General features: G+C 44.7%; 1 protein-coding gene across 3 annotated transcripts in view; it reads left to right on the top strand.

Annotated features, from left to right (window-relative positions):
• Positions 1 to 16,345, top strand: part of TARS1 (threonyl-tRNA synthetase 1) — a 115,141-nt gene that overhangs the window by 81,953 nt on the left and 16,843 nt on the right. For all 3 annotated transcript variants that reach the window (XM_078771719.1, XM_068107058.2, XM_068107057.2), the window contains exons 13-14: positions 10,144 to 10,281; positions 12,335 to 12,412. In XM_078771719.1, coding sequence (XP_078627845.1) covers positions 10,144 to 10,281; positions 12,335 to 12,412 — 216 coding nt within the window. The remainder of the gene's footprint in view (positions 1 to 10,143; positions 10,282 to 12,334; positions 12,413 to 16,345) is intronic.

Below are 16,345 nucleotides of genomic sequence, written 5' to 3'. Positions count from 1 at the left end.
ATTCCGTACACCGATCTCGAGCCCGCTCGAATGCTGCTGCCCAATGGACGCGAGACTTTAGATTTCGGAGTGCTACTTTACTCCGTCTGGGGATACCGCTCAGCTGGAACTCGCCGTAAAACCCGCCCGCACGCGCCTGAACCAATTGATGACGTCATCGACTAAATCACGCGTTTGCTTTACAGCACCATTTAACTGTTTCCCGCGCTTGCGTCATCAGAGTTCGTCTACCTGGGTACCTCTACAGATAGCAGAAATACTCAATCTGACCGCCCCTGCCCGAAAGTGCGTGTCATAACGTGGCGGCCTTCGAGGGCGACTAGCCAACATCGCGGACTTATGCCGTTAATCGATAAGGCACGGGGCATTTGGGGGTGCACGGTGACCCCATGACACGGTGACATTGAGCGTTGCGCCCGACTCCCTCGTCTCCTGAGCAAGCCACGTGGGCACCGGCCCGCCGGAATGCCCTTGACTCCGGGCTTGTTGCTTCTCGGACAGGTCTCCTGGCTCGCCTCCACACATTTCGAGACTGCGAGACGCCTCGCCCGGCCGCTGCCTGATTGCGTTCCCTCTGACCCAGACTGTGAAGGTCGCTCGACTTCGGTGCGCGGTGCGCGGCTGTTATCTCACACTTCACGACGGGGGGGGGGGGGGGGGGGGATGGATGAGTGAGGGGGTGAGATGATGGTCCATCCATCCGGGCCATCCTCTTGGATGTCGATCCATCCATCCTGGCCATTCTCTTGGATGTCGATCCATCCGGGACGTTTTCCATTTCTCGATCTCGACGTTTTCTCTCCGGGACAATCCCTCTGGGATGGTAGCCGGTATAGCCGATCCTCTGCGAGCTGTGCTGCAGGTCGGGAGATTCTGCGCGCTTCGCTGGGAAGGCGCATTTCGGTCGTTTTGTGCGTCGTCGTAACTGCCATGCCGGTCGTTCGGGCAGCCTACGGAGGGCACTCGTGGCAAACGTTTTGCTTGAAACTATTTGCCAGAGCTTGTAATTCGTACGCGCTGCCGTCAGAGAGCGCTCGAGTCTCGTGATTTCAAAACAGGGGGACTCCGGGGTATCGCGTAACTCTCGTTATGGCTCTCGTCGGTTCTCTCCCTCGGCAATTCCATGACATGGATCTAATGTGGATCGACCATGTACCCTTGGGAGCCAAGGCAGGTACAGACTTACTGTAATGGACTTACTATAATGGCCTCCTGTCATGTAATCTTACTTACTGTTACAACTCCTAGGCCGGTACAGACTTACTGTAATTGACTTACACTGTCATGGCCTCCTGTCATGTAATCTTACTTACTGTTACAGCTTACGGTAAAGAGGCTTACTGGTTTACACATCTTCCACATCGACACATCTTCCTGTAATGTGTTGCCCTGCGACGAATAGACATGGCTTACTGGTTTACACATCTTCCACATCGACACATCTGCCTGAAATGCGTTGCATTGCGACGAATGGACATTCGCTCTTCGACAAGGTATACCTTATGTAATGAGTTGCATATCGCAAAGGTACACCTTATCCAGCACATAGGCCTGTGAGACTAGACTATTGTGACCCACAGGCTCATCGTCTGCCAGTATCGGACATGTTTGCTAACCAGGCTATGAGTGCGCCTAGAGAACATCTGCCGTCCCTCCCTTCGCCTGATACACCCCTGCCTGAAGCAGTGAGGGCACTGAGGTGCCCCTCCGACACCTGCCTCCAGCGGCTACTCCGAAGCAGGGGACTCCGGATTTGGGGACGTCGTACCCGGTAGTTTCCGAACCTGTGCTGGCAGGGTAATTCGCCACACTGACCTCTACGGATGGACCGACTAGACTGGCCTGTACTACTGATAATGGATTTGTTTCGTATAGCGCTTTCCAGGAAGCCCTAAAGACGCTTTGACAGTGTGCGAAACATAGCACAATGGCGCAAAGACAAGAATCAATAGGGATATTTCTTTGACACCCTAATAATGATATGATGACTTCCTCTACCCATTAATGCTGACGCGCGCTCGCTTCCTGCCTAGTGGCAGCATAGTTCTAACGGCGGGGAGAATGTGGTGAAAATGTAAGTTGAACCCAGGTGTGACGCTCACTTAAACCACTGGGCGGTGTCTATAAGACCTCGGGACGTCCGTGACTCGAGGCCACTCCTGCGACTTTATACAATGACATGTAGAATTGAATGGTACGTACCCACTTATATTCTCGGCTTGCTTGCATTGACTGATATATCCAATCTTTCTCATATGATGCCTTGATCCTGACATATATGTTGCATGGTGTATTTTACAGGATGATGTTACGATCTAATTGAAATTAAACCTATCTATGGGACGAGTTGTGGATTTGGTTGATTTTCACAACAACCACTATATTCGGTGTGTGTGTGTGTGTGTGTGTGTGTGTGTGTGTGTGTGTGTGTGTGTGTGTGTGTGTGTGTGTGTGTGTGTGTGTGTGTGTGTGTGTGTGTGTGTGTGTGTGTGTGTGTGTCCGTGTGTGTGTGTGTGTCCGTGTGTGTGTGTGTGTGTGTGTGTGTGTGTGTCCGTGTGTGTGTGTCCGTGTGTGTGTGTGTGTCCGTTTCCGTCTGCAGCATAACTACCCGATGATATCATCCGATCTTGATGAAACTTGGGTGGGAGGTTGATATCATGATCGAGTTGTCCTGCCTAGAGTGGGCGTATTGCGCCCATTGTGGGCGGAGCCACGCCCGAAAATGATGTCTTTTTAGGGGGGTAATCGCGTTCAAGCTACATCTTCTCCGAGGGGTTTGGTGGAATCTGACAGGGGTTTCGATATTTGGTTAGGCTAATGTCATGTGTCTAGCCCCACGGAGCTCGATTTTTAATTTATTTTTTCATTTTATTTATTTATTTATTTTCATTTAATTTTTATTTTCATATTTCACAATATAGGCCATGGGCTACCTAGACCCCTGGTGCACCCCACCCCCCCACCAACCTACCACCCAAGGTTTTTTTAAAGCCTTGGGGTGTCCTGAACACGAAATTGAATGTTAACAGTGAAAATATAGGGACGAACTTTCCTGCGTCAAACACCATGGTGACTATCCGTTAACACCTGTTAACCTTCACACAAAATTTTTCCAATTTTTGAAAAATTTGGTAATGTTGGAAAAATTTCCAAATTTGGGAATTCTGGGAATGTTAGGGAATTCTTTACCGGACGAAATTTAGGGAATTTAATCCACAGTACAAGATTTATGGAATTTAATCAGCAAAGCCGAGCCCCCAATACAACATATGGAATTTAAGGCCGCCAACGCGATTCATGGAATTCATGTTTTCTCCAACACTCTTTACGATTATTCGCCATTAGTGGGGCGGCTTAGCCCAAATATTCAAAAGAATTGTGCATTTTGTGATACAAGCACCAAATTTGGCACAAATGTACATTAATATGTTGCGAACATTTTCAGATATTGGGCCACTTGAAATTCCGTAATTTTGTTTTTCAAATTTTTTCAAATTTCAAATTTTTCGGGTGACACCGTCACAATTTCGGTCTTCGAGGCCGGCCGATAGGCAAAGTGTGACCGGAAGGGACGAGGTTCTCCTGACCACGTGGCCCTCGATCTGGGAAGCGAGAGGCGTTCCATTAGTGGACGCGCCCCTCACGCCCGACATTTGGGCGGCCCCGGCAGGCCGTTTGTTTTGACGTTCCGTGACAGGCCCCGCACCCCCACCTCCGGGCCGACCGGAAGCTTGTGCTGAGTACATCATACCTGAACAACTCAGTGAGGCAGAACACAGCAGTGCACACCAGGGTGACCCCTTCAGTGCATAAACCAATTAACCTGTCCACTGCAGGGCATATAGAAATGAAGTTATTTTCTGCATATAATAATAATATAAGTTCAGTTCTATATAACAATTTCTGTTATCACCACTACCACTACAACTACCACTACTACAAGCTTTGTCTGGAATTTTGTGGACTAACAGACAAACAGACATACAGACAAGCTGGGATCAAAACATTACCTCCTTCCACCATTGAGTGTAGAGGTAAACATCATGGAAATTATATCATGCCCTAGATTTAATTCATGCTTACCCGTGTATTTGCTTCACTGGTTCACAAGGTCTTTTGCATACATGTAATTCAGACTCTCGTCTTCATTGCTGACCACACAATGTTCGCAACATATTAATGTACATTTGTGCCAAATTTGGTGCTTGTATCACAAAATGCACAATTCTTTTGAATATTTGGGCTAAGCCGCCCCACTATATCGGCCGGCCTCGAAGACCGAAATTGTGACGGTGTCACCCGAAAAATTTGAAATTACGAAATTTGAAAAAATTTGAAAAAAAAAATTACGGGATTTCAAGTGGCCCAATATCTGAAAATGTTCGCAACATATTAATGTACATTTGTGCCAAATTTGGTGCTTGTATCACAAAATGCACAACAGGTTTGCTATGCTGCTACACTACCAGCAACCATTTGCCTTTGGCCTCATTTATGACCTGTCAATGAAAAGCTCTGAGTAAATAGTTGCGAGGCTAGAACACAATTAAAGCTGATCACTACATTCATTTATGAAGCTTCAGTAAGCAATTAAAACTTAAGTGTTTTCCACAACAGGTTGAGACTCAAGGAAATCTACTTAACTTACAAAAATTACGCACGGAATTAATTTCCTTCCACAACAGTGGCCTCTCTGATCATTCTCCTCCTTCCTTGGTCATCCAGTTTGGAGGGAAGGCCTGATCTAGGCAGGGTCTTGGTGGTACCATACGCCTTCCACTTCTTAATGATTGTGTTGACTGTGCTCCAAGGGATATTCAAGGCCTGTGAAATATTTTTATACCCATCCCCTGATCTGTCCCTTTCCACAACTTTATCCAGAAGATCTTTTGAAAGCTCCTTGGTGCTCATGGTTGAGTCTTTGCTATGAAATGCACAACGCAGCAGAGGAAACCTACAGGAACAGCTGATTTTATTCTGAAATAATCAGAATCACGACAATGTAACACAGGTGTAGGCCAATTAACTTGGTGTGTGATTTTGAAGGTAATTGGTTATGCCTGAGATAACTTACAATCATTATAAGGGGCTGGACACTTGTCCAACCAATATATTCTAGTTTTGTATTTTTAATACATTTCTGAAATTTGTAGAATGTTTTTCAGTTGGAAGTTGTGGGTTACGATGTGTGTGTAAATAAAGGTGGAACTAGAACGACACTCGGCAGAGCGCATACCTCCACCAGGCTGAAGACTAAAACAGTTTGTTTTGTATCCCACCGATAGGCTGGATCCGGATTCTTTAAAAACCACCTTTAGAGGCCATTTTTCCCCGCAAAGCGGGGGTTGGCCTTTTTCGGGGACCGTGGTTGTTGTTGTTTTTTGGTCCCCTTTTTTGAAGCAATGTTTTACGGCCGGATGCCCTTCCTGCCGCCAACCCTTTTTGTCGCCTTTTTACGACAAGCAGGGAATTACCAGTGAACTGGTACTCAATTAGCCGACCTCGGAAGGATGGCAGGCTGAGTCAACCCCCCTGGCGTTAATTCAGCAATCGACCGGGATTCGAACCCAGGATCCTTGGATCCTAAGCTGGCACCCTAGCCGCTAGCCCAACACCAGGGATCTCGGCAGAGCGCATACCTCCACCAGGCTGAACAGTTTGTTTTGTATCCCACCGATAGGCCGGATCCGGATTCTTTCCTGAACCAAAATCGAATTGGCTTCTTCTTGTCACCGAACCAACTCGTCCACCAATTTTAGTCATAACTTTTTTTTATATATCATGTTATATATCACTTTTCACATGATCTCTCAATGGTAAAGAATCGCTTTAAAATTAAACAATTATTGTAGCCGGATCCGTATTCAGATCTTCACCAAAATCGAATCAAATCGTCCTTGTCACACATGGTTCACCAAGTTTCGTCCAAATCCGTCCACAACTTTTTGAGATATCCTGCTCTGTATCGTTTTTGGCCCTATCCTCCAATGGTGAAGAATGACTTAAAAAATTATACTAGCTGGATCCGAATCCAGATCTTCACTGAAATCTAATCATTTCGTCCTTGTCCACATCCACTACCTCTTTGCCAAATTTCGTAGGAGGGACTCCTCCTGTAGAAATGTAGTGATAATTATGACGCCATAGGTCATGTGGTACGGGTGCCATCTTGGAAAAACTTCGCACCTCTATCTCTGAAACCACTCTGTGGAATTTTTTTTAAACATGGCTCATTGTCAAGTCCTCCCCATGGGGAATAAGATATGTTGTTGATGATGTCATCGGTGGCTTCATTATGACGTCATAATTCGACAAGTATAACGCTTCATCCGATCAGTATCAATTTTTTTTTCTCTGCAACTGTTGGTCTGGTGGACGCGAAATTTTCACCATAGCAGGGCCCTCTCCTGTATAATATTTTAATGATAATTATGACGTTATAGATCACGTGGTCCAGGCTCTATCTTTTAAAAACCGAAAAATGTTGCACCTCTATATCTGCAAAACCACTCCATGGAAAAAAATTGAAAAGTGGTTCATTGTAAAGAACTCCATATGGGAAATTAGTGTTGTTAGCGATGACGTCATTGGTGCCTTAATTATGGCGTCATAATTCGACAGGGACAACGCTTAGTCTGATCAGTTTGAAATTTCTTGAGCGTGATATACATAATTATATTGGAGAATATTTATTTATGATGTCATCGCTCACGTGGTCTAGCATCCATATATATTGGATCAAAGAAAAACCCCTGCAAAAACACAGTAGTTAGCTCGCACCAAGGTGACTGTGCAGGGTAAATATTCTATGAATACCATATAGTTAACTCACCTGGAACAAAGTTCATGGGAGCTTATGCAATGGTGCGTCGTCAGTCTGTAAACACTTGAAACTTCTTCTCCGAAACCGCTGATGAGATTCTGACCAAATTTGACACAAATTATATTTGTTATGTTGTGACTAAAATTTGTTCACTGCATTATAAAAATTGAAGTCTAGGGGCTCTATGAGGGGTCAAAGTGGGTCCAGGTTTGATCCCCCAAAATAGATATTTACTTTCTTCTCTGAAACGACACACACTATTTTGATGAAACTTTACCACCTTCATCACCCGTGATTTACCAAAATTTGTTAACGGCATTAAAAAAAATTGCCCCTTTGGTGGTCCAGGGGAGGAGGCGTTGTCCCCAAAAATCGATGTTTGCTTTCTTCTCTGAAGATTGTCATGGGGACCGCAAGGCTAACCCCTGCTCTTGCAGGGAAAATGGCCTTAAAATGCATGTTGTTGTCGTTGTTTTTGCTTTCTTCTCTGAAACTACACACACAATTTTGATGAAACTTCACCACAACCTTCATCACCAGTGATGTACCAAAGTTTGTTCACAGAATTAAATAAAATTGGGCCCCGAGGGATCTACTGGAGGGTTGCCCCCCCCCCCCCCCCCAAATAGGTATTTGCTTTTTTCTCATAGCCTACACACACAATTTTGAGGAAACGTTACCACTACGTTAATCACCCGTGATGTACCAATGTTTGTTGAAGGCATTAGAAAAATTGGGGTTACGGGGTGTGGGAGGTGGGTGGAGAGGGGGGGCTTAATTATGGCCCCCAAAATAGGTATTTGCTTTTTTCTCAGAACCAACACACACAATTTTGAGGAAACGTTACCACAATGCTAATCACCCGTGATGTACCAATGTTTGTTGAAGGCATGAGAAAAATTGGGGTTCCGGGGTGTGGGAGGGGGGTGGCTTGTCCCCCCCAAAATAGGTGTTTTGTTTGTTTAAAGCCTTATGATTATGTTAGTATGATTCGACATGCTGCCCTGTGTTCTAGCGACCATTGAAATTGGTTTAAAATACCCTTCGTCAGTGTAGTATACTGTTTATTCTACCAGGTGAGCGCTCAGGGGTATTGCCCCGATGTTTTTTATGGTTTCGGATTGTCCGTCCGTCCATCCGTGAAAGGTTTTCATTACCGCGATAACTTGAGAACGGTTGTTTTTAAATTTTAGTGGGATCCAAGTCAAACTTAGTGCAGGTATGTATAATGATGTAAAGATGAACTGTTTAGCTTTTGGGGGCATGAGGTCATGTTAGATAAAAATCCTGTTACCATGATAACTTGTGAACCAGTGAGGAGATTTTGACGAAACTCTGTACAAGTATATTATTTTGCAAAGATGAACTGATTTAATTTTGGGGACAAGAGGTCAAAGATCAGAGTCTGGAATGGTTTTTTTTTACTGCGATAACTTGTGAATAACTTATGAACGGCTGAAGGGAACCGAGTCGAACTTGATACAAGTATGTATAATGACGCAAAGATCAGCTGATTAGATTAGGGAGGTCAGAAGGTCCCGTTAGGTAGAAATTCTGTTACTGTGCTAACTTGTGAACCAGTATTACTTAGGCAGTTAAGACCGAAAAATAGGGCGTCTCGTTCATTTTTTCAGGAAAGCACCAAATTTGGCACAGATGTAGTATGGACCTATACAATTGTTTTCCTGAGGGGCGCCCAAAAATTCAGAACCCCTGGTGGCCGCCATATTGAATTTCAACATGACCGTCCTCTGTGACCTATTTCCCTCAATAACTTCTATACTATGAGCGATAACACCACAGTTCCAGTGTCTTACCCCATGTTTTCATGGTCTCTGAATCCAATGGGATCAATTGCATAAAGATTGGCATCCATCATCTTTAATTTCAAGATGGCTGCCATGGTGTTTACATTTTCCTTGAATCTCTCATAGTATTTTAGGTAAAATTTCAATTCCAAGTGATAGACATTGTTTTATTGGTCTCTGATAACAATGGAATGGTATTAATTAATCAAAGTTACACACAGTTGCAGTTTTAACTTAAAATATTGTGGGCACTTGAAAGGTTGAGGCTCTCGCACAGACGCGTAGTACTACAAGCACTGTCCATCGCAGTCACACAGTGATGTGCAGGGCAGATTTGCCCTGGAGCATTTACAGTTGCCTTTACAGGCCGACTTACAATGGCAGCTTGTAAGCTCTGAACATGCCTCCTGTATCAGTGGTATTGTGGTCCAAATTGGTGTCCAAGAAGTCCCTGTTTTCATCCAGCCCCAATCAGCTGGTGATGGAAGTTCTGGGTAGGGCACAAGTGCCTGACTCCATACGTGTCCAGCCTGAAAACATGCACGTTTTAGGTGTTGTTCGAAGGCGTCTGCTGTTGGGGGAATGTGATCAATTGTTCTTGCCTTCTTCGTGAACAAGTGTCGGCGCATGTCATTCACTGTCTTTATCTCGGTGGTCCGGTCATAGAGGATGGCAACATATCTTTCTATGCTCTGTAGTTCCATAGTAATAACGTCCACAGATGGCCTATAAGCAAGAGCATGAAAGGTCTGCGTGATGCTGGGGTATGCCTCCCAAGCCTTCCAGGCTGTCTTTTTCCCAATTTGGGCAAAAAATGACTGTGTCGCAGCCAGTGAAGGCATGAAATAATGGCAAAGACTCGGACTTCCTGCGGCCAAGGCTGGTGGCAATTTTATGGATGGCAAGGTAGCGGTAGCTTTTACCAGTGCCAATGGCAATCCAGAGTTCCTCCACACCGTGTGACTGGTAGGTAAAGTAGTGTGCTATTGCCAAGACCACAATACAAGACCAAGACCACTCATAGTATAGAAGTTATTGAGGGAAATAGGTCACAGAGGGCGTTCATGTTGAAATTCAATATGGCGGCCACCAGGGGTTCTGAATTTTTGGGTGCCCCTCAGGAAAACAATTGTATAGGTCCATACTACATCTGTGCCAAATTTGGTACTTTCCTGAAAAAATGAACGATTTTGACCAAACTTGGTCAAAGTATATATTGTGATGAAAATATGAACTGATGAGATTTCTGCGTCAAAGGTCTGAGGTCATGTCAGGTAAAAATGTGATACTTGAGAACAGCTGAAGGGATTTAAATCAAACTTGGTACAAGTATGTATAATGATGTAATAATGTGGGGGCCGTTGCGATGTCTAAGAGTGCCGTTTTGGTTTTTTTGGGGGTTTTTTTTTGTTGTTTTTTACACGCTACTTACCTTTTCAATGTTTCCCCCCCCCCTTTGATTATTTTCCTTGCTCCTCGAATACTTTCAGATTGTCACCCTTGATCCTGCAGATCGAGGACGAAATTAAGGGCTGCTTGGATTTCCTCAACTGCGTGTACGGTGTATTTGGCTTCAGCTTCCGGCTGCAGCTTTCCACACGACCAGAGAAGTACTTGGGGGATGTTGAAGTGTGGAACCATGCTGAAAAGGTGCGAATTTTGGTATAATTGCCTGTGTGTTTGTGTGGCGTTTAAAAGGTTGCTATGTCATGCTGTTTTAGTAAAGGCCACTTTTCCAGACTGCCAATTTCTGGAGTCACACATGCCTTAAGCAGGCAATCAGTCGTGCACGGCACATTTTCATGAAGAATCTCCTTGATTACAAACTTGCGTTGTGCACAAACTCTCCATTAACAAGAACTCTAATTTATTTTTGATCTTTAGAATGAAATGAACAACTAGAACGGCAATCGGTAGAGTGCATACCTCCGCCACGCTGAACACTTTACGTTTTGTATTACATTCATATGTCAAATCTGGATCCGGATGTGAACCAAAATCAAATTGCCTTGTTATTGTCGCCTAATCAACTCATCCACCTAGTTTTGTCATAATCCGTCCTCAACTTTTTGAAGTATCGTGCTGAATATCGTCTCAATGGTGAAAAATCATTTAAATATTTAAAATCTCATATGCAGATCAGTACTCCGATTATCACCAAAATCGAATCGATTCGTCCTTATCACACACCCAACCGGTCCACCAAGTTTCGTCCAAATCCATCCCTAACTTTTTGAGATATCGTGTTGTATTTCGTTTTTTGCCCTGTCTCTTAATGTTGAAGAATCACTTTTAAGATTCTCTAGCATCTGCATCTGGATCTTCACTGAAATCTAATCATTTAGTCCTTGTCAAACACCGAACCTTTGCACCAAATTTCGTCCGCATCCGTCGCGTCCAACTTTTTCAGATATCATATTCACAGACACATAAACAAACGGACAGGGGTGAAAACATAACCTTGGTCCACCTTCTTTGGCGGAGGTAATTGGGTCGCCCATAAGTTTTATGTCACATTTAACGATGTTAGACTAGCTTCTCCGCCTGTACCACACGGGACAAAATTAAATCTGAATGTCCCTTCTACCTGCCCCAGTACCCTCCATTTCCCCACTCCTACTCTCCTTGAGAAAATTCCCCATTTCACTCCCTCAAACCAAGTGCTTACCAATGAGCTGTTGATGACCTTTCTATATTGTTGTTGTTTTGTTTCTGAGCCAACTTTGGAATCTGCACACAATCGTGCATGCACCTCTTTAAGGGGCCAAGTGGGGTAAAATTTGAGTAAAATAGATTTTTTAATTTTTTCATTGTAAAAATACTCTATGATGTATGTTCTTTCAGAAATCAATCCTTTTAATGTGAAAATTGAACTATTTTTCCAGAAAATATGGGTCTAATTGTCAAAGGTCAATCATTTGTTAAACCGGAAGTACCTTTTTCATAACCGGAAGTGGATCTTTTGGCCTAAATATCCCTAAAAATCTGTTTTAAAACCACTGGCAAACTCTATAGTCTGTGCTCTCATGAATATTCATAAACTTGTTATAACTCAAAAACTAATCATCAGAATTTCTTCAAATTTGGTCAGAATGTCAGGTTTGAGGTGTTGAGTGAATTAATGATGGCTTTTAGAGATACCCCTACTTCAAAAAAAATTATGAAGTAAAATGTCACCTTTTTCTGTTTCTACAAAAAATAATCAGTGTGCAGCTGAAATAAACTGATTTGAAGAAAAGCCATCATTGAAATATTAGGACATCCCTATAATATGTAAAACTGAGGGAAAAAAGTAGATTTCCTGAGTTAGTTGTATGGGATTACAATTTTGCTGACAAAATGCAAAAATGAAAATTTTCAATTGTGTTGAGGAAAATAAAGGTAATTTCCTTATTTGAAGGTGTATTGTCTCAATTCTTCAATTTTTGTATTCTCCAGATTGTCAGCTTTCCAGTGATATATGGTTTGTAGGGGGTAGCTTGTCTGTGAGTGTAGATATGTGCATTTGTTTGATGGCGTGTAAAACCCTGCATTTTATCCCACTTGGCCCCTTAAAAGGGGTAGAGATTACCTTGAATACATTTTCTTGTTTTCCATTGTGGATATCAATTTTGAATTGGGCAAATGGGAGTCAGGAAGCTGTGGTTGCAAGTAACTGATCTTTGCTACCCGAGTGCTTACACACCGACGGATTTGTACGCAGCAACTGGAGAGGAGCTTGCATACGTTTGGACAACCGTGGAAGCTGAATCCTGGAGATGGCGCGTTCTACGGCCCCAAGGTATCTATATCATATGACTAGGTGTTGCACTATATTAAACTGTATGTGCATATTTCACTCCATAGCACGTGTTTATAGGTCACTGTGCTTTTTGGCGATGCGTTCTCGACAATGTTATTTCGTGTGCTTGAGTGGTATACGAGTGTTTCATTGGGATAGCGATGGTGGCACTAATAATAATACAGATGGTAAACATTATTTTATTAACAAAAGTTATCATTTCTCCAAGACAAAGAGCTCAATAATGAATCGGCATTTTATAGTGCTAAGCCAAGTATTATTGTACATTGTCCTGTCTTGTACCAATTTTTTGGATAGATTGTATTGTCGTGTGACTGCTTTCAGTTAACACCGAGAGAGTCACGGGAGGCATTCGAGCGTTACTCCTGGGCGTTCAGTTCAAACAGCGGATTTTATATATACGCGGGAGGAAGAAAGAGAAAGGGGAGGGATGAAGGGTCTTACCTGTCGATCCCGCCGGCAGTCCCAAAGCCTGCAAAGAAAATAACTTGAACAAAGACGGGAATTAGAATGTATAAAAATAACAGGTTTATTAAACGGAATGCCGGTAACAAGAGAAACGCGACGGTAAAACTAAATTCCTATGGATCCTCCACACCAGACTTGCACACAGACACAGGGCAAGATAAACTGGAAAATAATGGTGTGATTTATGTGGTGGACTTGACTCAATCGGCTGGTCTCGGCGAGTCCGCGAACAGATCACGGAAGTCCGTGCGCGGGAACATGCCTTGGCGCGAAGTCCGTGCGCGGATCCAGGCCTCAAGGCACCCTCGTTCTTTATGCTGCACCTCGTCACGCTGCAGCCCAGCAGCGCTCGTCCACGAGCTCGTCCTACCTGGAAAACTGCAGCTCTCCGACCGCGGCTCTTCCGCCTCACATCCACCAGCAAAGTCTCCGAATGCGGCATTTAAATGATCAAGCCTTCCCGTGCAGCGAACAAGCACAACCGTCCACTTCGACATCCAGCACGAGAAGCCAGATGTCCACGTGCGCCAACCACTTTACACGCCGTCCTCTGACGTCATCGGTGCTTCTCCTCCAATCAGCAAGATGCTTCCTACTCGTCCTTCCTTGTCAATCAAGAGCCCTGGCCAATCACGGCTCCTCAGGTCGTGTCCTCAGCCTGCCCGAGCTAGGTGTGCCTGCCAAGTCGGGGTTGTCAGCCTGAGTGCTTGATGCCTGGCTTCCGGTAGGTTTTATTATTAGGGCGTTTAAATGTGGGATTCTTGCCCTCCGTGTGGTGCGGTGCCAAAAGAGACAAAGGGGTAAATCACATAGGGAACGACGGACAAGGAATTACTTAACCTAATCCCTGAGCTGAATAACATGCCCCACCCCCTCGTGACGGGGACAAATATACAACTTCATCCGACATTCGGGCTAAACAGGTTCTCTACTTATTACGTGGTGGTGGTTCTTCTTCTTCATGACAGTTGGAGCATGCCTCCTACACAAATCTACCTGGTCTAAAGTCATCTCTACCCATCGACATAACAGTATTATATTGATAAAATGTACTATTATGTACAATTAATAACTTGCAACATACCGAAGTATTTGCTGACCGATGTTTACCATGGAGTTGATGAGATAACATAAATGGTAATTGATGATGGTAATGAAAGCAAAATAGTTTTTTTATGCCTCCACCGACAAAGTCGCCGGAGGCATGATGTTTTCGGGTTGTTTGTCCATCCATCCGGGCTAAACCTCGTTCTTCTCAGCAACCATATGTCCAATTGAGACAAATCTTTCAGGGTAGGAGTGACACCCATGCAGAATGTTTTTGTGATAATTGTGACGTCATCGGTCACGTGGTATGGCTAGGTATGATCAAGGTTTTGGATGGGGGAAGATAAGAGATGGTGGTGAACAGCTGTTTTAAAGACCTGGAGGGAGGAGAGGGATTGAAGAGAGTGTGGGAGTTTGTTCCAGAGGCGGGAGAAAAGAGGAATGAAAGAGTGAAGGTGAGCAGAAAGTCTTGATTTTGGCAGTTTCACCAGAAGAGGGTTGCTGGCCGATCTTGTGCGTCCTGCAGGAATATTTGGGGCACAGAGCACACACAGAGCTGGGGGAGCAAGGCTGGAGAGGAGTCGGTAAAAGATAGAAAGACCACCTACCTGCCTGCGGTGAGCGAGTGAAAGGCCCTCAGAATCTGCTTCATCGTGGGACATACCAATAATAATGAATGCTTTGGATTCAACAGCGTGAAGCTGAGCTTGGTGTGAGGCAGGTGCACCAGCCCAGAGGGGAGAGCAGTACTCCATCAAGCTGTGGATGAAAGCTTTGTATGTGGTAAGGAGCTCAGGTGTGCCAAGAACGGACTTCGCATGACGGAGGATGCCCAGTCAGCGACTGGCTTTGGAGGCCAGCTTAGAAATCTGGTTTTCCCAGGAAAGATCATGGCAGATAGTGCGACTCAAACGCTTGAGTGACAGAACTTCTTCAAGAGGATTGTTGAGAAAGTAGATGGGAGGGTTGTCCAGACGGTCTTTTCAGAGAGACAAAGTGAGAGTGTGAGATTTGTCAGGATTGAAAGACATGTTCCACTTTGACGAGTTTGTGATTTTGTCCAGGTCTGCAGAGAGTGAAGAGGATGCTGCCTGCCAATCTGAGGGTAAAGGTGTCGAGCGGAGGAGATTGGAGTCATCAGCAAAGAGATAGATAGGATTTTCCAGAGAGTCGGAGAGATCATTAATGAAGACCATGAAAAGCACAGGGCCCAGAACACTGCCTTGAGGAACTCCAGCCTGAACAGGAAGGGGAGAAGAGAGAATTCCATTCAGGGCCACATGTTTACTGCGACCAGAGCAGAAGTCAACAAGCCATGCATGGAGGTTTCCATCGATACCACAGGAGGAGAGTTTGGTGAGCAGGGCGGGGTGCCAGACCGTATCGGAGGCACGTGATATGTCAAGGGAGACAGCTCTGATGTCCTGTTTGACATTAAGGACCTCCATCCATTGTTGAGACAGCCGAAGCAGCATGTCCAGAGTAGAGTGACTTTGTCTGAATCTTAATTTATGATCCAAGATCAAGCCATTTGAGAAGAGGAAGGATTTGATGTCGGAAGCGATGATGGATTCTTTGACCTTGCTGATTATTGGGAGCAGCTTGATTGGTTTGTAGTTGAAAGGATGTTTTTGCACCTTTTTTGTGTAAAGTGGTAATGTTGGCTGATTTCCAAGCTGATGGAAGATGCCCTTGAGCAAAAGAACGGGTGAAGAGAACAGAGAGAGGGTGAGATGGAGCGGTTTTTAAGGGGAGTGGGCGAGGGGAGAGAATTGGAGAAAGATGGTGGGGGGGGGGGGGGAGTTTAGGAGGGGAGGGGTGAGGGGGAGTTTAGTAGGGGAGGGGCGAGGGGGAGTTTAGTAGGGGATGGGTGAGGGGGGAGTTTAGTCGGAGAGGGGTGAGGGGGGAGTTTAGAAAGTGTTGGCCCATTCATGAAAAATGAACTTTTATTACAAACTGGAAGAACTTGTGCATCTTTGAGTTGCTTGGGAGGGTTGGAAGAGAGAGCAGAGGGAGAAATGTTGCTCCATTTGTTCTTCTGTTTTATTACATTTGTCCCATATCCTGATGTTGTGTGGACTGTGCTTCCCCGCTGACAGACTTCTGGTAGCTTGCACCGCTTCTGGTAGGTACACCAGTTGCTGCTTTTGTCTGTCTCGGGAGAAGTGAATTATTGCAGTAATTTTTCTGTTCGACTCACTTGGCTACACCTGGATGGGTTTGAGGGTTGTGGAGTAGTGGTTGAAACCCGAATCCTATCCAGGTTCAGCCTGATTACTTTGCTCGTTACTCCATCTTTGCTCTTTGCTTATTCGAGTTCGGGTTAGGTTATTCGGGTTCGGCCTTCTGATGACTCCAATGCAGTATTTGGTCTTCTGTTTCATTAAAGAATAGACA

The sequence above is a fragment of the Myxine glutinosa genome, chromosome 2 (assembly GCF_964187855.1).
Source record: "Myxine glutinosa chromosome 2, kmMyxGlut1.1, whole genome shotgun sequence".
NCBI classification, from domain to species: domain Eukaryota; kingdom Metazoa; phylum Chordata; class Myxini; order Myxiniformes; family Myxinidae; genus Myxine; species Myxine glutinosa.
The sequence above is the reverse complement of the archived record's forward strand: the minus strand, read 5'-3'. Positions and strand labels throughout refer to the sequence as shown.